General features: G+C 36.2%; 2 protein-coding genes across 6 annotated transcripts in view; one reads left to right on the top strand and one right to left on the bottom strand.

Annotated features, from left to right (window-relative positions):
* LOC138698435 (E3 ubiquitin-protein ligase TRIM33-like) overlaps window positions 1-17,109 on the bottom strand; it is a 185,656-nt gene extending 168,547 nt beyond the window's left edge. For both annotated transcript variants that reach the window (XM_069824342.1, XM_069824343.1), the window contains exon 1: window positions 16,473-17,109. In XM_069824342.1, coding sequence (XP_069680443.1) covers window positions 16,473-16,809 — 337 coding nt within the window. In that variant the 5' untranslated portion in view covers window positions 16,810-17,109. The remainder of the gene's footprint in view (window positions 1-16,472) is intronic.
* A 205-nt stretch (window positions 17,110-17,314) lies between these two features.
* The window catches only part of l(1)G0020 (RNA cytidine acetyltransferase l(1)G0020), a 30,353-nt gene continuing 23,644 nt past the window's right edge, over window positions 17,315-24,023 (top strand). For 3 of the 4 annotated variants that reach the window (XR_011331869.1, XM_069824344.1, XM_069824346.1), the window contains exons 1-2: window positions 17,315-17,583; window positions 23,262-23,710. Coding sequence is in view for 3 of the 4 variants with exons in the window: in XM_069824344.1 (XP_069680445.1) it covers window positions 17,476-17,583; window positions 23,262-23,710 (557 nt within the window). In the remaining variant the exon portion in view is untranslated. Of the gene's footprint in view, window positions 17,584-20,818; window positions 20,873-23,261; window positions 23,711-24,023 lie in introns of those variants that run through there. The other variant, XM_069824345.1, reaches the window with a different exon arrangement.

Below are 24,023 nucleotides of genomic sequence, written 5' to 3'. Positions count from 1 at the left end.
ATGCTTGTTTATTCAAACTGCATATTACACTAATCAGACTTCAGATGAATACAAACAATTGTATTTCCTCTGACAAATAATCGTTAAGTGAGATCTACTGCCTGCTAATAGATATACTGTACATATCAGCCAGAATCTCAATCATGGGTATAATAATAATAATAATAATAATAATAATAATAATATTAAATGCGCACAAAGTGCATAGTTGTTTGTATTCGTTTTTCGATCGGATTTTGTTTCTCAATGCAGTAGCGGTTGCAATCTTCTCACACACCTCACAAACACACTCGTCACTGAGCACACTCTGTGACGTAAACCAAGCACTACTTAACGGGTAATAAGTAGAAACTAGAAATTTTAGATGCAAATAAGGTGCCTTGATTTGGTTGAAAAGGTGCAAATTTCAAAAGTAAATATGTATTAAAAACAGTACAAAAACCAATTACATTACATACATTCATTCATTCAATGTTCTGCTAAGAGCAGGTCTTTCACTGCAAACCCAGCTTTCCCCAATCTTTCCTATTTTCTGCCTTCCTCTTTGTCTCCTCATACGATCCATATATCTTAATGTCGTCTATCATCTGATATCTTCTGCCCCGAACTCTTCTTCCGTTCACCATTTCTTCCAGTTCATCCTTCAGTAGGCAGTTTCTTCTCAGCCAGTGACCCAGCCAATTCCTTTTCCTCTTCCTGATTAGTTTCAGCATCATTCTTTCTTCAGCCACTCTTTCCAACACAGTTTCATTCTTATTAGTCTGTCCACTTCACACGTTCCATTCTTCTCCATATCCACATTTCAAATGCTTCTATTAGCTTCTCTTCACTTCGTCGTTATGCCCATGTTTCTGTCCCGTGCAATGCCACACTCCACACAAAGCGTTTCACTGGTCTTTTTCTCAGTTCTTTTTCCAAAGATCCGCAGATGCTCCTTTTTCTATTAAAAGCTTCCTTTGCCATTGCTATCCTCCTTTTGACTTCCTGGCAGCAGCTCATGTTACTGCTTATACCTCGGCCGGGTTTGGACCATTGATATCGTACTACTTCCTTTGATGATGAACCAGTCTCATCACCGTGTGATCTAATGGAGCCTGTAGATTTACCTCTGCTGGCATTTCTCTTATAATAATGAATACACTTCGGAATAACTATCTTTGTTAGCATTAACTGTAATATTATATGGAGGATATACGTCTGCATTCTGAGTTTTGACCTGCTTACGGATAAAGTAATACTGAAATATCGTGAGCTTGGCATCAATGTACAAATCCAACGCTTGTTCTCCTGTAAGTTTCTTAGGAAGACTGGAGATTCTGCTTGAGGACACAAATGTTTTATTTTAAGCCTTGTAGCCCTCTTTGGAGAGGAATTTGATATTTAACTATTTATGCTGCATCTCTTCGACCCTGGGACCGTAGACTAATTCCTGAAGCAAACGTTAATTCCTCATGCGAAGTGCTTCCAGAAGACCCTCAACCCTTCTTTTCTTAATCTTACGGCTTGCTTCTTTAAAATTTATTCTGGATCGACCTTCCAAACTCTCCCTAGAAAGTCTTGGTTCTCTAAGTTTTCACTATTCCAGTGAAGTTATTGGGGAGAATTAGTATCCCTGATAACCATTTTGAATTTTTTGATAGGAATTTTGCTTCTGTACGATGACTAGTCTGCTTACTTTTTTCGTAGTTGGTTACTACTTCATTTAAGTTCATTATGTATAGATTTAACAATATATTTAGTATTTAAATTATTCATTGTACTGTATGTTCAAGAACTATTGAAGTTTTCTTGTAAAAATTAGGCTCCTCCATCCAAACTTCGAAAAGCGCTTGCCGTCGAATTTCTACAGTGCCACCTAAAAATAATATAACGTCTAAGGTTGCAGGCGGTAGCAGCTAAATTTTACGCCGCGTGAAGTTCAATATCTGATTAGTGTGTGGGTACAAGAATTAAAAGTTAACTCAGGTTTACTTGTAACATACAGCCTCTTATACATGTCATTAATAAAAAAAATTAGTAGTTACAAACTACTTAGTAAAAGTGTCAATCAAATCAATACTAACGTATTATTGTTTTCTGCGTATAAAATTAAAGTACATACTTGATCTATGATCTCCGTCAGAGAAGCTTTCGATTCGGTTGTCAGTAACAATTTAAAACAGCCACTGACTTCACGAACAAAACACAAATGAAGAGCGGACGGAATCTGTAACATAAACTTCGTGTTCTGCCCCACCTCTAACAGAAAACATAACATATCCAGGTGTTTTGTACACTGTTACACCACCCCATTATATTATATAAGCCAGTGTAACACTTAAATTTCGATTATTAAGAAGTTGATATCCTTTCTTTTGTCCAGCTAGATTTGCATTCTGGATCACTGTGAGTTAGTGCTATAAAGCTCTGTCCAGATTTCGTCCCTCTTCTGTTCTCTTCTATCTATTGCTATCTGCAAGGCAGTAGTGTCCGAATTTGCACTATTAAATATCCTTCCTTCGCCCTTCTGTACGTGTGAACCTGGATACACCGAGCGTCCTCTTGAGGATTGTGGCCTTCACTTTCTCCCATTTTTCCAGGTTACTTACTTTCATTAGGTCCCAGAAGAGTTCTACTCCGCAGACCACTATAGGAATTATCTTTGCATGGAAGAGTTTCATCACTGTGTTCAGGGACAGTGCTTCAGGTCTGTCATCGCTCTAATGGCTGTTATTTCTTTTTTCGTTTGTATGCTGAAAGTAGCCCTATTGGTCTGAAGAAGGATGCCAAGATACCAGAACTGGTTGCCTATTTATATTATTATGATGTACCGAAGTACATATGATATTTCCGTGCAGATATTCTGCGTTATATGATGAAAGATGAGTAGATGAGTGGAGTCATCATATGATGACGCAGATTATCTGCACGGCAATATCATATGTATTTCGGTACATCATCATAATATAATATGATATATTTCGTCACAGCACTTCTTTACATGTAATGGTGTACCTCACATTTCTGTATCCGGTGCCACCATTTACATATTATTACAATAACACATTATTTGCAGTACACGTCTACACAAATACTCCCAATTACACTATGTACCTTTTTTGTTACTTGGTCAATCTCCCCTTCAGTATTTCTCCTACATTTCATTTGCTATTCTCTATTTGTTCATTAATCCTAATATATCTAATATTATATACTCCTTTCAAACCCCCTTTTTCCTCTTAACTACCATTCACTAAAATCTTAATTTCAATTTTTCTCTATAAATTATCGTATTGAATTATTTGTCTTATTTGTTCTTTGACCTTTTCTCCTATCTTTCTCTTATATTCATTTACTGTTCCAACGTTCAAATGTTAGTACTAATTTTATGCTGTCACTTACTCACTTCTCTCAACCCTTTTTCATTATTTTCACTCATTCCTATTTGCGCTCACTTTCACTTTCTCACTATTCCGCTTACACCTAATCCTTTATCACTATTCTCACTTCCTATAAATACTTATATTTTATTCTACACATCTGCTTATACACTTCCTCTCTCCCCTATACTTCTCGATCTTTTACAGATCCACTTTACTTGCACTTTTTGATCACATCCCCACATTTCTTAATCATATCTAATATCTCTGCCATATCCTCAGCTGTCGCAGGTTCTGACCTTTCTTTACTGTTTCGTCTCTGCCTTATTTCTATCTCTGTCTTTAAGACTTTTCTGAAAAGAATCTATGAAGAACCTCCACTCTTTGGAATTATAGTTAATGTTATAACATTTTAAGACTGCAAGGATGTCTTGGCAATACACTAAATTTTCTTCTTCAGCAAAAAACGGAACAAGCTCCTTCTCACGATGCTTGTACTATGAAAAATATGTACCCTCAGCCAATACTTTCTGTTCTTATAACCTAGAATCTAACGGTTCTGCTGATTCTTTAGGCAACTTTAAATCCCTCACTAAATCATTAAGCTCACTTTGATTAAAACATCTATCATCACCAGAATTGTCGATTCGTAAGTATGATCCACTGGAGATTCAGTTTCAGTGCTATTGTATGCAGATAGTAATGTATCTGATTCAGGGGGTACTGGAACGGGAATATCAGGACCATGAGGTACAGGTCGAATGGCAGAGGGAATTTTAGGATACAGACTATCTTTCTTGTTTTTAGCAGTATATCCAGCTACCTTAACTGTACAAGAATAACAATCGTCTCCATGATTTGTAGGTCCCTCCAAATCATAGGGATACCAAAGGGCAATGACTTCCTTTTTCCATTTTTTCAACTCAACTCTTCAACACAACTACGACATACTTTATGAGGGCATCAGGATTTGTCCTGGTCTCCTAACTTAATGCCAAAATATTGAAAGAAAGTATTCTTTACAAAAGCTGTTATATTCTGTCTCTGTTTTACTAACGTATATGAACCATATATATATATATATATATATAGCAAAACAAATCTGGATCATTTACACAACCACGTTTCGACATTTCTATGAAACAACACTATTATGTTGTACTCTCGCAGAAAAATGAGAACTCACACACTTCACTTTTACACAACCAACAACACAAAACTGAACCTCTAATTTTTAAACAACTTTCAAAAGGGGTTAAGTTTATTACCTCAGTAAGGAAATCTGTAGCCTCATAAGCTGGATTGCACTTCCATAAATAAATGTACATACCGTATGGGGACCCTCTGTAATTTCTCTAATTCATTGTTTTAATAGCAATCTCTAAGAGTAAATATTTCTTTCATAATTTTTTATGACCTGAGACACTAAACATTTCAACTTCCTGTTTATAGAAAACGTTGGATGCAGACAGATAAAAATCTCCAAGAATAAACAAAGGATGTCTTAACCTCGGTCCATTTTAAGAGGGAGGATACAATTTTGTACATCCCCCAAGGGCGGATATAGTTAGTAGATTTTAATAAATATCAAATATAAACGTAATAAAATATATTATTTCACATTTTAAGTAATAAAGTTTAAATTATAAGCTGTCGTGCCTTTCTAACAAATGACAAGCACAGTGTAATATTACTATATTACGAAAAATATTACTTACTTACTTATTGGCTTTTAAGGAACCCGGAGGTTCATTGCCGCCCTCACATAAGCCCGCCATTGATCCCTATCCTGAGCAAGATTAATCCAGTCTCTACCATCATATCCCATCTCCCTCAAATCCATTTTAATATTATCTTCCCATCTACGTCTCGGCCTCCCCAAAGGTCTTTTTCCCGCCGACCTCCCAACTAACACTCTATATGCATTTCTGGATTCGCCCATTCGTGTTACATGCCCTGCCCATACGAAAAATATTGAAAACATAAAATTTTTAATTGTAAAAATCTGACGTGGTACGCGAAAACGGATTTCATTTTTGTAATCCGTGTGAAATTGTGATTCAGAAACGCTCATTTATTTCAAAACAAAACGGTGATTACCATTCGTGCTCAAGCTCGGCTCGCCTAGTGTATACGATACGCAGTTTAAAGAGGAAGACGCCGTACCTGTGTAGACTGTCGCACAGCGTTGCTCTTGTGCACCATGGAGGGGTTGGAGATGTGATGATTAATGACGCAACACAGTCTTTGTCCACTGCAAATTCCACACAAAGTCACCGGGATTGGAACTCGGATTACCAGTGTGAAAAGCGGACCTAGTCGAACACTTCCAATGAATTTCCAGAAGTGCACAACTCGCACCCCCACTAGAAGAGTGTTACATCTATGAAATTGTCGATTTTGAGATAACACCATTTTCATATGCAGAAAAACGTATTCTACCATCTGAATTAACGTTGTAACTCTAGTTCGTCAAATAGGCGCTAGAAAGCGCATGTAACGCTCTTCGGTTTTGTATTGGGGAATTGACGAAAGAGCGATTAGTGTTACATTTCGGAATAACTCAGTGCTTTGCTAGTTTTCACGGTTTTGAGGTGGTTAATAGCGTTGCATGTAGAGTTACAACGTCTTCGGTTTTGGATAAGTTGCTTTTTTGTATTCCTTATCCCAGATGACTGTTACATGAAGAGATACAACGTCTTCCGCTGTAAAAGTCTATTCATCTCGCATTGATAGTTTAAAAGCAGTGTTACATGTTGAGATGTAACAGTCTTCGAGTAATTAAATCTCACTTTGCCTTCATTTTAGTCTTCTTAAATTTGGTTATAAATAAACATGTAACTGTCATCACTTATATAGTATGTACATTTTTTTAGTTGTAACAGCATATGATGTAACATATTTAATTACACATAAATACTATTATAACCGTTTGCCTCTTCATTTTACTTTCTAAAGAAAAATATTTTTTAGGCTCAATCCCATATACGATACTGGTGATAGAAAGCTCCTGAAAATTACATTTAAGAATTTTGGAGTGCTACATTTTTTTATTTAACTTTTATAGTAATTAAATACCTACTTTAAAGTCGTATATCATACTAATTACTCTAAACTCACATGTTCAGACATGGAAAGAGGTAAGCGGTTAGTAAAATGATCATCAATGGAACCACCAACAATTAGAATTGCGAAAACTTACGCCATAATCCTATATGTAAAATGAATGATGAAAACAAAAATGAGGAGCCTGAAGTTTGTCGCAGAAGAATATTGGGAACCATTGCCTTTCGAATGACTCTTTTCTCCCATTTGTTGATAACCATATTCTGAAAGACTTATATTGAATAATTTTTCTTCTAAAGAATAATTCCTAGATAAAAATAGCTATTCAGAGTCTCTTTCCAGCAAGGAAAATCACCCCTGTAGAATTTTTCCAAAAGCTACTCAAAATCAATGGTTCGATTTCGTTCCTGTTGGAAAGAAGCAAGATTTAAGTCTCTTTTGAGTTGTGAAAGCATTCCACAGGTTTATTACAGTTCTTACGCCTCTTTGTAATGCAGTATCACTTAGACTGAAATAATATTTTTTTCAATGTTTGTTTTACTTTCTTAATTTATGTTAGTATAGTCAATTGCTCATAGATAAACATCAGTATTTATATAATGTGTACCGAACTGTATAAAAAAAGAGAAAATAATAAACTTACAATGGTATCTCAGGGACTTTGAACATGAAGAATGGCATTAAGTTGATGATAAATAATCTAATGTAATAATTATTGTAATGAATGACTTTTATTATAAATAATTGTAATGCATAACTGTGATAAATCCCATTTCGGAAAATAGATAATTATAATAGGTCTACCTATATAACTACATACACACATTTCAGTGCTTCCTTATTCTGAGAAAATAACTCAAAGTTCATAGAAAAAGTTTTGTTTTCCATTATTATTTCCTTCAGCAATTCCTTAAATCATTATAAACAAATAAATATTTTCAATAACATTAATTGAAAATAATTATTTTAAAATACAATTAATGGTATTAACGCTACATCTCACTAAAATGCGAAGAAAGCCTTTCTCGCATATGGTTACATCGTGTGAAATTATGTTTAAAATCACAATTCCTTCAAAAAAGTTAATTTCTGTTATGATTGAACTCCCATGTTGTGAAAAAGTTACAAATCATTGTCCACAGCAGTCGCCAGCACAATTCTAAAACTGACTAAATTTCAAACTCCATTTCCCGAAAGTAAGATATTTTGAGATGTAACACTCTTCTAGTGGGGGTGCGAACTGTCCTCATGATCATTGCCACAAACCACACACTAATCATGACTAGGTTATTACTTTCGTTTCTTTAAGTTCCATACAGAAGAGCAGGTACCCAAGTTGGACAAAAGAACGCTTTACAGCATGCTTCAGGTCAGCACCATTGTATATACGAAGAGTAAGGGTCTTGCCTGGTTTTTATACGATTATGGCGATACTTATGGCGTGTAAAGGGGAAAAGTCCATCCCAAAAACATAGAATTCTGCACTATCTCTTAAATTGATCTTGTTCCTCTTGAAGTTTCGTTTTCTTTGCTCCTTTCCGTAATGGGGTTACCGTCAGGTTACATAATTATACAATTATATAAGTATAGGATGACAAGACGTTCTCTTTTGTCCGGACATGTCCTCCTTTTTAGGCCTTCTTGGTATCGCTTGAGAGGTTCAGATTTGTCTTCGGTCTAAACAACAAACAACAATCTAAATGGATGATAGACGACATTAAGATATAATGAATCATATGTGGAGACAAAGGGGAAAGCAGATAATAGGAAATATTGGAGAATGAAAGACCTGTCCTTGGGCAGAAAATTATGAATGAATGAATCTAAATTATCTAGTTCTTGTCAATTTTGCCAAAGAGTGATAAACAAGCATTGATGTAGCACTACCAGTACCTATAATGTTTTATACAAGTTACATAAAGGCCTTGGCCCGAACTGATAGGGGTCGTGATTTACAAAATAAAACAAAGAACACTTTATTAACACATATTTAACTTATTTTATATTTAGAAACAAACAGCTTTGAATATAAATAGTAAAAAAGTTTCAGTAGACCCAGTTATAAAGTAAAAAATACAGCGATATGTGTGTTTGGTTTTCAGAAAGTAGCTTCTGAAATCTGAACTCTGTATTCCATTAACAAATAGTGATATTTTCAAGTTTAAGGAGATTTCTCGTTTTGTTTTCTGATAATCATTTTGCATAAATACGATGTTGTATATGTTATCAAAAATGTAATCTTTTGCAGGTCTGGGTATTATTACATTACATTTATGGCATCTAGCTACGAAATGCTTACACTCTTGAACAAGCTGAGAAGTCCAGAAAACAAAGGTAAACAAATTAGGATACTGAGTAATAGACAGTGCAAGCCATTCGATTTCTATTGAACTATTACAATAGTGCCATGTTGGTAACAGTTTGAAGTACTAGAAATGGTATTTACGTAATGTTTAGTGTCTTTGTTGGACCATATACTTTTATTTTGGTAATTCTGAGGTGGTATCCACTATCTTCTGTTTTGGGTAAAATTACTGTTTTCGATTTTTCGGGAATTTCTGTTTTGCTAATGGGATAAAGTACTAGCACAGTAGTAGGGGGTCAAAACAAAAGTCTCAACCGAAAGTGGGTCGTGCTTTCAAAAAGTTTTGGAACCAAAGACCTTATTAAATTAAAGTATCACCTGAAATGTGCAACTATGTAAACAGAACTAGAGAAATATCGATGAAATTGAAGATAGAAAGTATTAAGCTATTACAAACAGTTAACGAAGATAATGAGGTAAATACTGTGCTCAATAGTCAAAATGTGTGCTGATCCTAAGCATGTATAGCACGATCATGTCAACAAAAATTACGGCAACCCTAACCAACAACGATGAGAGAAAGGTAAGGAAAAAACATTCCTAGCATCACTTTAATCATTGAGAACTACTTAAATCAGTGCAAACTGTGCATATGTATGCCTGATTGTAAATAATATCTTAAAAGTTTAAGTAAAGTAACAGAACTGTTTCAGTTATAAACTTTATTCTGGTATTATTTAAATATAATAATAGCTTTCCTTATCAGACTCAACTATCAGTTCATCTACTTTAGTCTCTAGTCTAAACATAAATTTGTTCCTTATTTTCAATTTGAGAATATGGCAACCCTACATAGTTATCAAGTTCAGTGTTTCCTGATAGCAATATTTGCAACAGTGGTGGTGGTGTGGTGGTGGTGGTGGTGGTGGTGGTGGTGGTGGTGGTGGCGGCGGTGGTAATGGTAATAATAGTAGCAGTAGCAGAAAGAAAACATTTAAAGTTAGAATATGATTGATCAAGTGATGAGTTATTTTATGATCGACCATATGACACCTTTCCTCCACTCCACACCAACTTCAAACTGTTTGTCTTGCAATGTTCCACCACCCTCATGAGACATGAAGTTAACGTGGTCAAGTAGTAGTTATTGGAGTTATAGTTTAAGAAATGGTCTGTTGAATATTTAAAACGAGATGTGTTGTGACAGGTTACATACTTGTCCTTGAAACAATTAAATTTCCTTTCCCCTATGGGAAAATAAGACAGAGAAGATGAATTGCAGACAAAGAATGACATACTCACTGTATTGTAAGTTATACTCAGTGCATTTCGAACTGGTGGATCAAGGTAACGCACAGAGTCACTGGACTGAAAACTGTGAACTGAAGCACTGGTAATCCCGGTTATACCAGCTGACTTTTGTTGAAGTGAATGGTCCAGAAATGAGGTGAGCACGCTTGGCAAACACAGTCCATAGCTTGACTCTGATCTGCCAGTTCGAAATGCACTGACAATAGTTAGTTATCAGTGATAATATTCAAAATGACCAGTCTCAATTTCTGGACATAATTCTCCAAATCTGCACAAAGTACTTTCAGGGACGAAAAGGGAAGTCAATGAAAATATTTGTTAGATAATGTCAGAGTTCAAATTGTGCATTCATCAATGTTACTTGCAAAAAATATACTGGATGTCCCACTTGTCATTTAATTTCCTTAATAATTCCGACATCAATGAAGATATTGCAATGAAATTGAAACAGAAATACCTTAGTAGTATTTATTTTATTTAGTATTTACCTCCGGGTTCCTTAAAAGCCAGTAAGTAAGTAAGTATTTATTTATTTAACCTGGTAGAGATAAGGCCGTCAGGCCTTCTCTGCCCCTCTACACACCTTCGTTGTGTGAAGAATGAAATGGAATGTGTGTTGTGGTCAGCTTCGCTTTCGCTACATGGAGTAGCAGTCCGCCAGCCAACCTGTCTGTGGCCTCAGCGCTAGCCCGATCTGATGCCGCCTGATTATTTTTTTAATGGGGATATCTCAAAGGAAGATTTTTCCGAAACAAACCACGAACCATAGACGCCTTGAAAGCAAACATTACCGAAGAAATTCAAGCAGTGACAGATGTACTGGCAAGAAATTTCCAAAATATACTGTCTGATGCAGATGGTGTTCACTTCCAGAACATAATACCGGTATGACGATGTTGTCACATTTCTCACAAAACGAGGTAGGTCCTCTTCAAATTTCATTGTAATATCTTCATTAGTCTTACAATTACCGAAGGAATTCCGGGTTCGGTAGTGAGTGGGACACCCAGTAAATTCTGCATTCCCTTTAATTTGTGAGAAAAATTTCAAAGCAGTGCTGGGTTCTTATCATATTTAATTTACGTTTGTTTTGATGTGATTTCTGCAATAGTAGCCTATTTAGGATCCACCTCCTATAAGGTGCTTATAAAAATATATTAGTCTTCTCGATAACTGTAGGCTTACTGTATCTCACAGTTGAAGGAACTGTGGTGCTGATTTTTATAGAATATTTCTGTGGTTCCAAGGCAAAAGACGATATGTAGCGAAAATGAGATTTTACGATTATGTGATAGCTACAACCTGATGGTATCTTTATTGTGGCAAAATATGACATGCATATTTATATAATTTTTCTCTCTAACCCGTATGAAACATATCATTCTATTAGCCTACTAGTAAAACCAGTTTAAGTTAAGTCCAGTAATCCAAATTTGTAAAAACAGCAATTATGTAAAACTTTATTAATGCATGAAAAATCATAATAAATTCTTTGTATAAAGGCCTAATTGGTTTGTTACCTACATTTCGGACTTCTTCGATTTTACTAGAATACAGAGCACTGAAAGATTAAGTTGGGGACTGTAACTTACTTAACTTATTTTACACAAAAAGTGTACTTAATCGGTTTTACTAGTAATAGGACTCTTCAAGGAACAACCACTCATATAAATTGAGGGAAAGAAGACAGAGGACGGACACTGGAAAGTTTTCTTTTCTCAATCGTACTATCAGGGACTGGAATGTTTTAAGTGCAGACTTACTAAAGGCTTTACCAATAACCAAAAATGTATTTAAAAATAGGCTTAAGGACTTTACTAATAGACGGTAGTATATTATACACACTACTTAAAGGGTGTAATTGATATCTTGTTATTTGAAGTGTTCTATCAGTGAGGAAGTGTGTTGTGTCAGTGAAGTGTGTAGTGTCAGTGAAGTCTATTGTGTAAGTGAAATGTGTTTGTGTCAGTGAAGTGGCTGTGCAAAGTATTTGAATAGTGAAATGGTTAGAAGTGTTAGTGAAATCAGGATAGAATCAGTGCAGTGAGTGAGTTGACAGCGAAATAAGTGTAGTGTCGAAAGGTACTTGTGCAGGTATGAACCTGTCACACTAGTGGGTCTTAGTTCGAACTTAGGATTAAGATAGAAATTAGATTTACTTTAAACATTATTTTAAGTGATCATGCTTCATTTAATTTAGGATGCTCATTATTATTATTATTATTATTATTATTATTATTATTATTATCATTATTATTGTTTTTTTATTAGTTGTGTTTATTATTAAGTGTAATTAGTTACCACTGCCACCGGGTATATACCCATTTGCAGTGTGAATAAATACATACATATTACCGTATGAATTTATACAGTAGTTCAAACTTTAAATTCTTGCTCCTGAAAAATTACAACAACAATAATGACATAGGCCTGGGCTATCACACTTTGCTTTGGAATCACAGATTTCTAACACAGAAAAATTGTTTTTCTAGACCGATAGTCTTCGAGTACTGCAAATAGCTTATAAAGATGGGGCAATAGGCTGTAACTTTCTAACATACCGCATGTTGCACATCGAAGCTTGACTTCTGTCAATGAACAAATGTTTCGACGTGTTGAGCTCATAAAGGGAAACTAGTAAGTAGGGAAAGGATTTCTATGTAACTTACATATTTACTAATAAAGCTAATATCAATTATATTTCGCAGTTATCTTTATATTTCACAATGTGTAGAGTTGAAAAATGCTAGCCTACTTTAATTTTCCATATTTCAGAGTTTCATCATCATCATCATCATCATCATCATCATCATCAGTAGCTCTACAACTCATTGCTGTGTCTTGGCTTCCTCAAGGACTCGTCTCCAGCCATCGGAATCCAAAGCTACCATCCTCCAATTTCTCACCCCAAGAGCTCTCGCATCACCATCCACTCCATCAATCCATCTTGATCTCAGCCTTCCTTTCCTTCTTGTCCCATTCGGCTGTGTTAGCATTACTCTCTTTGGGATCTCTGCCTCTTCCTTATCAGGTGTCCTGCCCATCTTAGCCTGGTTAACATTATATATTTAGAGACTTCCACATCTTCATAAAGAGAATACAATTCTTGGTTATACCTTTTACTCCATATACCATTTCAGAGTTTAGTACATATTTTAATTAAACTGGGATTTCCCGGTCTCTGATCGGGTCAAAAACAGAACTGATATTTAACCCTTGAGGTGAATTTTGGTGAAGTCCAGAGGGCCTAGTTAGTCAAATCCAATCTCCTCACCTCCTCGCTGGGGATCTTTTAAGATGCGAAAGAGAGAGTGGTGTGCGGAAAGCAACAGGAAGCTACCGCATTTATCTTTCCCAAGAAAAACTGCAAACATGGCATGATGAGTCTTTCCACGGTAAAAGATTTCAGACGTAAGTGAATCGAAGTTTAGGCCTATATTCTAAGATGGAAGAACAGTTGGAAGAAGAGCAGTTGGCTTCAACAAGGGAAAAGGTACGAGAGACGCAATTGGACTGCTAAGAACAATCGGCGAAAGATATGTACCTAGAGAAGAATAAAGAAGTGTCTGTAGTATCTGTGGACCTAGAAAAGGCTTTTGACATAGTGGATTGGAATAAACTTATGGGGATCCCAAAAAGAAATAGGTATGGATTGGAAAGAGAAGACTAATCAGTAATCTTTATATGAAACAACGAGTCAAAGTCAGGATAGAAGAAATGTCAGAAGGAAGTGAAATAGGGAGAGGAGTACGTTAAAGATGCCTTTCATCACCTAATCTACTTGGAGAATTTAGTGAAGAACTGTTTTCTGAACATGGGAGAAGTGATAGTAGGAGGTAGAAGAATAAAGTGTATAAGATTTGCTGATGATATGGCGTTGTTAGCAGAAGAGGAGATGATACTAAGGGATATGCTACTGGAGCTAAATGACGGCTGTGAGCAGTATGGATGAAGATAAATGCAAATAAGACGAAGATCATGGTCATAAGAAGAAAAATAAAGAAAGTAAACTTGCGAATTCTAAATGAGGCAATAGAGCAAGTCGACGCTTCAAATACTTTGGATGTAGGCCTACCATAAGCAGTAACATGAACTGCTGCCAGAAAGTCAAAAGGATAGCAATGGCAAAGAAAGCTTTTAATAGAAAAAGGAGTATCTTCTGCGGACCTCTGTAAAAAAACTATGGAACAGACTAGTGAAGTGCTTTGTATGGAGTGTGGCATTGTATGGGACGAAAATGTGGACATTACGACGAAGTAAACAGAAGCATATGAAATGTGGATTTGGAGAAGAATGGAACGTGTGAAGTGGACAGACAGAATAGGAAATGAACCTGTGCTGGAAAGAGTGGCTGAAGAAAGAATGATGGTGAAACTGATCAGGAAGAGGAAAAGGAATTGATTGGGTCACTGGTTGAGAAGAAACTGCCCACTGAAGGATGTACTGGAAGGAATTGTGAATGGGAGAAGAGTTCGGGGCAGAAGAAGATATCACATGATATACGACATTAAGATACTGTATGTGGATCATACAAGACAAAGAGAAAGGTAAAAAATAGGAAAGATAGGAGAAAGCTGAGTTTGTAGTGAAAGACATGTTCTTGGGCAGAATACTAAATGAATGAATATTTTCCATATTTCATATAAAAAAGTCCACATTATAGGCTAGGTATTAAGCTTAACAATAAAATAAAATAAAATTCCATTAACTTTTAAAAATACATTTCAACAACAGAGTTTTAAACATTTTCAGTAATTCCTTTAAAATCAGAGTTATTTGAAAATTAAGGAACTGTATTATTTTAATTTTGAAGTTTGTAACAGAAAACAGCTTTGCAGCTCCACAATTACATGCCAGTCAGAATATACAGCTCAGTTCATTCTTTAAAGACGGTAAATATCCCAAAAGTACCACATTCAACCACTTTAAAATTAAGAAGTTACATTTCAGAATTTAAAGATGATAGTTTATCAACAGGCAATAAAATATCGTCTATACACAAAAGTCCCTAATCCAATAACATATTCTAACCAGTAAACATCAGGTTAACAAACAACGAAATTCCAAGCAAAGACAATTGTTTTTAACAGAACCAACAACATCTTTGTTTAGTTTGATTAAATTGTACTATTAACGTGGATAGTAATTTTTCATCATTCTAAGTCCATAGTTAATTCCATATTTTGATAAAAAAAATAAGTAGGCTACATATATAGGCCTATATATAGGTATATATATTTTTTTTGCACATTTCAGACATTTTTAGTCCATATAAATCCGTTCCCTGCTAGTAAGTAAGCGTCAGTGAAATGGCGAAGAAAGTAAACATAGCACTGAGAAAATGATTCACCAAGACCTAAGTTTTCAAACGTGTGTACAAGATCAGCGCCCAAAGAAAGCAAAGCAATGAATTTTGTTCCCAACATCTCCAATATCATGACAGTCACGACTTCCTGCGTAAAACTGTAACAATCGATGTGACTTGAGTTTGACATTATATTCAGATACCTACACAAAGACTGTATTAAAAAAAGAAATACAAATCTTCAGATTAGAAAGAAAAAGAAAAAAAACACACACGCGCGCGCGCAAACACACACACAAATTAAAGTAAAATCATTTGGGAAAAGTAATCGCTATAGTTTATTTGGTATGTGGAAGGACCGATATTAACTTTAATCGATTTTCTCTTAGATCAATAAACAGCATATTATAGTCTAGAAGTCGTTTGAAAAACAAAGTGAAAGAAACCATAACGTTCAGAAAACAATGAAAATTATCTAAAGGCATCATTATCCTTCATGACAACGCTCATCCTCACTACGCAAAATTTACATTATTCAACACTTTGCTAGGAGGTGCTGCTACATCCTCCATAGACAAGATTTAATATCCCAGTGCGACTATTATTTATATGGAGCAATGAAGAAAAACTGAACTTAGGAGGTAAAACATTTGTACTGCGCCTGATGAAATATGTGCGGAAATGCCTGCGCGGTCAATTAAAGATTTTCTTTCGAAAAGAAATAACAAAGTTCCCTGTTTGCTGGCAGAAATTCGCCGATAAGTAGGAGACTAAGTAATTAAAAGACAAAACAGACTGCCTATTTTAATGGGATAAAAATTGACTAGATATTTAAAAATTGGTAATATCTCTGAATTACAAACAGGATTCCTCCAATGCTAAATAAAATCAGATATATATGGAAACTATGAATGTAACTGACTAGGATCTGCCAAGATAACAGAACCTGTTCATTCTGCAATTATTTTGACCCCCCCACTAAATTTAAATACCGTAACACTTTTCCTCTTGAATAACAAATAGGCTACGTCACAAAATCCGGGTGCTTTCTTAACTTACACTATTTCTAAGGTTAACATGAATTCTACTTATTTGGATTAACAAAATATGACATAACCTCACTTACCAACCACCTCGCCATCCAGTTGATTTTGTTCAGTCAATTTAGAAGACACACAAGGGGTGCACGCTGTGTGCAAGCACTCAAGAAGTTTAGGACTGTCCCCAGCACCAAGTGTATGCTGACAAAAAATGCATTTAACAGAATTCCAGGGATTAGTGGGAGGTTCATCTCCCGTCGTGGGGCTTGGAGCAGCATCTTCACTCACTTCAGTCTCTTGCCTCTCTACTACATGTTGTTCACTGTTCTCAACTGCAGTCTCATCAACTTCTTGTTTAACTATCCCAACTACTGGTTGCGGTTGCGGTGGCGGTAACTCCTGCCTCTCTTCTATAGTTTCCATTTTATGGGTGCCTGCACTTTATTACGAATATGAAATTCGTATAGCCTACATGTAAACTAAACGCATTCAAGGCATGACAAAAGTATTTCAAACCTTTGCTTTCGATTTTATCTCAGTAAATGCGAACATTTCACCACGTTTGCTTCATATTTTGGATAATACATTGTAAACAGACTTAAGTATAAACCTTACATGCTCCGGCCATTTCAGTGTATCGGCTTTCCAAAAATTCGAGAGAAAACACGGCTTCACTAACGTCAAAATTTCGACTTGCTCACCGGGCGCAATAAAATCGTATTATTGTTTCATTCATTTGAATACGGCGGTTAAGAGATTTATGAAATCACACACGCAGTTATTGTAAGTTAAATCCATGCTCTCGGTCAAAAATTGATGACGGTATCACCGCCAAAAACTACAAATCAGCTGAGATACCCTAACGGATGTAGCGGATTTCGATTCGAAAAGCCTTCCATTTGCTTTCGATTCCTTCCCCATGGTTTCCGAGTACTGTCATGGCCAACCTTGAATAAGTTTATATTTGGCTGTGGAATGAAGTTATTGTCAACTTCGTGAGTGCTAACGAGATATCGAAATAGACATCAAGGACATAATACACGTGGTATTGAATATTGATATTTATTTTCAAAGGACTAAGAAGTCACAATGGTTAGAAAGAAAATAGATAACCGTATTAGAGTTTTAATTGAAAATGGTGTTACTGTGGGGCATCGAACTATGTTTGTTGTTGTTGGAGACAAAGGACGTGATCAAGTAAGTTTTTGGTAAATTAAGATACTCTTAAATCGTGTATGCTATTCTTTGATTAAACACAGTGACGTAGATAATAGCACCCTTCTTGTATGGGAATTCCCCGAATTCGATGTTATGATTAGCAATAATAATTTATAATGTTCACTATTCATTTGCCCTTTTTTTATTTACAACACGTTGCTCTTTTAGTGGCCTGTTTTAATAGGTTATGTGGGATTATGGAAGGCTAGGTTTTTCTTGTGGAACTAGATAAAGACATCAAACTGAAAATTTGTATGGCACTTCCTCATTGTTATTAATGTTCATTGTCGTCCTCGGTGGTATTCCTTTTACTCTACGGGCCTTTGGATCGTACGTTTGCCGATTTAAATTCGGTCGAGGGCGATAAATCTTTAGCATGGCTTCCTTCAGGGAGACCAGTGTAGTAGATTACAGCATGTAAAAAATCCTTGCCCCGGAAGAGAGCAGCAGTAAAACTACTACTAGTACTACTAGTCAAAATGCGCCTGCCATTTCTTACCCACTTTGAATTCCGACGTTGAATAATTCTGCAGTTGAAAGCATTTTTAAATAAAATAGGCCTACTATGAATATCAATTAACGTTCATTAATTTACTGAAAATATTTAGATGGATGGTAAAGTTGAAAGACAAAGAACTGAATCATATTTTACATATGTGAGCACTAAATCTCAGGAACTGGTGACTGTCATATGTACGAGGGTCACTCCAAAAGTAATGCACAACATTTATTTAAAAATTACATTTTTATCCTACAGCTTTGCTATTTTCACAGAATGTAGATACATCCTTTAGGAACAAAATGTCACTTTTCCACATAATCCCCATCCCTTTCAACTGTCTTACGCCACCTTGGAACGAGGGCCTGCACAGTAAAAGTCTGGACCAACACATCAGCCACTCTTTAGCAACGTGCGCGAGGGAGTCGTCATCTTCAAACCTCGTTCCACGAAGGGATTACTTCAGTTTACCAAAGAGATGGTAATTGCATGGTGCCAGATCAGGACTATAACGCGGATGTTTCAGTGTTGTCCATCCAAGTTTTCTGATCTGTCTGTGGTCTTGTGACTGACATGTGGTCGTGTGTTGTCGTGCAATAGCAGAACATCCTGCTTCTTCTGATGTGGTCGAACATGACTCAGTCGAGCTTGAAGTTTCTTGAGAGTTGCTACATATGCATCAGAATTAATGATGATTCCGTGTGGCATGATATCGACAAGTAAGTCGACCTGGTTGGCGAGTTGGTATAGCGCTGGCCTTCTATGTGTAGGTGTAGAACAAAACATAAATTTAAAAAAAATGTTGTGCTTTACTTTTGGAGTGACCCTCGTAGGTAAAAATCATTTTGCCAATTAGTATCTATCTAAATTATGTTATGATCTCCTAAATTATCATATATATGAGGGGGATCCAGGAAATAACGACCGTTTTGTTGTAATAATTAAAAAAATATATATTTATTTGAAAAAACAAAGTCTGTTACATAACTGAAGCTTCCTTTACTTCTCTACATAATCATTTACATAATCATTTACATAATCATAAACATTTGTCGTATCTGTTCACTAGCTTTAGAATTCCCGTGTTATACTCTTCTGCCGCAAGTTCATTAAGCCAGGTGTTCACTGTCTTCTTCAACTCTTCATCACTTCCAAAACACGTACCACCCAGAAAGTCTTTCAGCTTAGTGAAGGTGAAAATTGTTAGGAGCAAGGTCTGGACTATAGGGCGGATGATCAAAGATTTCCCAACCGAATTGAACCAGCAATTCTCGAGTTGAAGCAGCAGTGTGAGGGCGGGTGTTGTTGTGAAGAAGCACAACAACTCCTCTCGAAAGCATTCCTCGCCTCTTGTTTTGGATGGCTCGCCGTAGTTTTCGTAAAGTCTCACAATAACGATTTGCATTGATCGTAGTGCCTTTTGGCATGAAATCCAGCAAAAGGACACCTTTGCAATCTCAAAAGACAGTAGCCATGACTTTTTGTGTTGAGAGAGTCTGTTTGAATTTTCTCGGTTTCTTGGGTGATGAGGGATGATGCCACTGACGTGATTGTCGCTTGGTCTCTGGGGTGTTGTGAGACACCCAGGTCTCATCACCAGTCACAATTTGATCAAGAAAGGCGTCTCCATCTGTGTGATATGGCATCAAGAATGTCAATGCTGAGGCCATTCTCTGAGTTTTGTGTTGGTCACTCAGTTGCCGTGGAACCCATCGTGCACAGATTTTGTGGTAGCCAAGATGTTGCGACACAATTTCACCAAGCAAAGAACGAGAAATGTCAGGAAAGGCAATATGCAATTCGTCGAGTGATGTGCGCCTGTCTTGCAAGATTCTGTCGTTCACTTTAGTCTTCAGGTCTTCCGTGATGAGTGATGGGCGTCCGGGTCAGTTTCATCGTGGACATTTGTTCGCCCATTGTTGAACATTTCGCACCATTTTCTCACATTTCTTTCATTCATTACAGTATCACCGTATACTTCTTTCAATTGCCGGTAAATTTCTGCAGATTTCAAATGTCGGGCATTCAAAAATCGAATCACACTCCTCACCTCACAATCGGCGGGATTATCAATCACGTCGTTCATTTTGAAGTACCGGTAACACAAAATGCACAATGGCGACTTGTTGCAACCAGTACTCACAACATTATGAGAACACATGTTAAGGAAGCCAGTTGACCTTCAAACAAGGAAGGGGAGTCAGCTGCGCGGCGGGTATGTGCGAACGATCGTTATTTCCTGGATCCCCCACATAAAATAAAAATTTTTACCAGTGAGCAATGCTTTTGGATAAATTTCTGAACATGATTACCTTCTTTTTCCTCTTCCCGCAATGTTTTAACCTTGTGCACACAAAATAAATTATTGGCACTGAAAAGTGCCTTTTCATAAGCATGATGATGCTCATTCGACAAACACAGACAAATCTGCTCTTTTTAGTGTTTTAAGATAAGTTAATTATTGACCATGAGGTAAACTATATTGAAGTTTTCCCTTTCTTTTTTCCTTGTGACGTATGTTGCTGCATGGCGGTCTTTTAGCAACCAAGACTTAACATAGATGCCAGGGTTGAAGTTGATCAAAAGAGGACCAACAATTATAATAAAAAGCAGGTTCCTCATGCTGTTAACTAGTAGGGATGATCTCAGTGAATGAGACAATGAAGTTGTGTTGGGAGAAGCCTCACAATATATTGGTAGTGCTAAATTCGGACATTTCTAGGTTCCGTGATGAAAAATATAACAAAAAGTTGTTGGAACAGCATACTGGTACGTTCTGCAAAAAAAAATAAATAATAAATAAATAAAGCACTGGTTACGAGCAACTCCTCTTCATAGAGTAATAGCCTAGATCATATATGTAACAGATATGTCAGGGTTATAGGCTTTGAGGTTAACAACTTTTGTCAGGTTTACTATGCTGCCATCTAGTTGTTACATAAGGAGTCACGTCATAATACCCATTTGAATTGCATTAGCGACTGTGCTGCCCTCTCATGTTCGTTTACGGTGGACAGGTGGTGATCCTGGCGGTTGTTCTCTTCAAAGTGCTGCCGATTTTAACGTAGCAAGGAGTTATCTGTTACATACTCGTATATGATCTAGGGTAATAGCTTGCTGGGATATGGGTAACCGAGACTATTCCTGAGGAGTGGAGAACAGGGATGATAGTTCCAATACATAAAAAGGGTGATAATATGATATGTGAGAACTATAGGGCAATAACTTTACTGTGTACAGTTTATAAAATTTTGACTAACATCCTATATAAAAAAATGTTACCATATATGGAAGGAATAGTAGGGGACTATCAGTGCGGATTCAGACCGGGAAGATCGACGGTGGACCAGCTATTCATAATGAGACAAGAGACAGAAAAATGCTGGGAACAGAACATCGATTTACACTGCCTCTTTTTAGATTTTGAATCTGCATATGATAATCTAATACTTAGGACAATATGGGGACACATGCATCAACTCGGTTTTCCAAGGAAACTGATAAATGTATGCAGAATTGTGTCATCTGAACCAAAGGCAACAGTGAAATTAGGAAAGATCACAACTGAAAATTTCAAATTGGAGAAAGGAACCAGGCAAGGAGATGGGCTGGCACCTCTCTTGTTTAATATAGCCCTACACATTGCAATAATAAAATCAGAAGTCCAAATTAATGGAACTATTTTTAATAAGACACAACAGATTTTAGGCTATGCGGATGATGTCATCATCACCGGAAGAAGGATACAAGATGTTGAAGAAGCCTTGATAGCATTGGATAAGGAAACTCAGAAGCTGGGATTTAAAATAAATACAAAGAAATCTAAATTTATGTCAGTCACCAAAAGACAAAATGATCAAGTGAAGGAAGTTAAAATGGGAACATATAAGTTTGAAAAAGTAAAAGAATTTACATATCTCGGATCAATATTGACAGCAAATAATGACCTAAGGAATGAGGTACAAAGAAGAATAAATCTGGCTAACAGGGCATATTATTCACTTTTACCAATTGTTAAAAATAAAATAATATCTAGAGAAATCAAAATCAAGATTTACAAAACCCTAATAAGACCCATTATAACATATGGTACAGAAACATGGGTTCTGAATAAAAATACATGCAAACAACTAGCAGTATTTGAGAGGAAAATCTTAAGAAGGATATTCGGAGCAATTGAAACAGTGGATGGATGGAGAGCCAGATATAATAATGAGATATACGAACTGTACAAGGAATCGGATTTGGAGGCGCACATAAGATGTCAAAGACTGAGATGGTTGGGACACGTCACAAGGATGGAAACAACAAGGAAAGTGAAGATTGTCTTCAATAACAATCCAGATGGAACCAGATTAAGAGGAAGACCGAGAACAAGATGGTGGAACTGTGTACGAGTGGATGTGAATAGATTAGGAATAAGGAATTGGAGGGAGTTGGCGATGGATAGAGAAGGATGGAAGAGAGCCATAGAGGAGGTTAAGGCCCACCTGGGCTGTAGTACCAAATAAGAAGAAGAAGAAGAATAGCTTGCTGGTTGTATCCAATGCCAATTGAAGGGTTCAGAACCATAGTGGGCCAAGCGCCATTTACTAAAATGGTAGAAAACAAGGGTTAAAATGAAGTTATTACCATAATTCAATGGAAACATACAGCAAGTAATATAAAATATTCACATTAAAATTAAATGATATGTCAGTCTTCATTAAACTATGGTATTCACTTAACTTTAACCCTTGCTTTCTCCGTTTTTAATAAATGGCGCTTGGCCCACTATGGCTCTAAACCCTTCAATTGTATAATTGATTTGACCATTCTATGATAAATGTTAATTTTAAAAATTTGAAGCAGGAAAGATGTTGGTACTATATACTGTTGTGTACCGCCAGAAGAAAAACACTGCCAGTGAGTAAGAACTATTACGTCATTGGCATTCAATACCATGATGCTAAAAACACATATTTTTATTAAATGTGCCAATTAATTGTATTGAAAGTATAGCAGTTTAGGGTAAGGCCAATCTTTCGGCCATAAAGTTGGAACTCTCATTTAAATATGTCTATTCCAGTTGTAAGTCATTCAGTTATAATCCCGAAATTGTATTAGCCTAATTACACTCTGTTCGCTATTATTTCTTTGTTTTTTTGTTGTGTTTCAGGTTGTAATCTTACACCATATGTTGTCTAAAGCATGCGTGAAAGCGAGACCAAATGTTCTTTGGTGTTACAAGAAAGAACTTGGCTTCAGTAGTCATCGAAAGAAGAGAATGAAGAGTCTGCAGCGTAAAATCAAATCAGGGAAAATGAACGTGAATGAAGATGATCCATTTGAATTATTTGTTGCATCTACAAATATTCGATACTGTTACTATTCAGAAACACATAAAATTCTAGGAAACACTTACGGCATGTGTGTGTTGCAAGACTTTGAAGCCCTAACTCCGAATCTGTTGGCAAGAACTGTGGAAACTATTGAAGGTGGAGGACTGATAATTCTTCTTCTTCAGTCAGTGACGTCTTTAAAACAGCTTTATGCAATGACTATGGATGTACATGAACGGTATCGTACAGAAGCCCATGGCAATGTTGTTGGGCGCTTTAATGAAAGGTGGGTATACATATATATTCATAAATGGTCTCATTAGATTGTATATTTGTGCAACATGCTATTTGAGCTCCTTGCAGAAAATTGTACTGCACAGTTAGGACATTGTCATAGGCCTATCTTATTTTTATTACATATTACGAAGTCGCATTACAAGATTGTGGATGTGTTTCTAAAGAGTAAAATTACATACTGGTGAAACTCAATCTTATGAACTAATAACTATCAGTGTCAATTGAGGGGCTTAGAACAAAAAGCAGGTAAGTGACATTATTAAAAAAAATGAGGTAAGTGCGTGTTGTGATAGCCCAAAAGA

This window comes from Periplaneta americana, chromosome 4 (genome assembly GCF_040183065.1).
Source record: "Periplaneta americana isolate PAMFEO1 chromosome 4, P.americana_PAMFEO1_priV1, whole genome shotgun sequence".
In the NCBI taxonomy this organism is placed as follows: Eukaryota; Metazoa; Arthropoda; class Insecta; order Blattodea; family Blattidae; genus Periplaneta; species Periplaneta americana.
The sequence above is the reverse complement of the archived record's forward strand: the minus strand, read 5'-3'. Positions and strand labels throughout refer to the sequence as shown.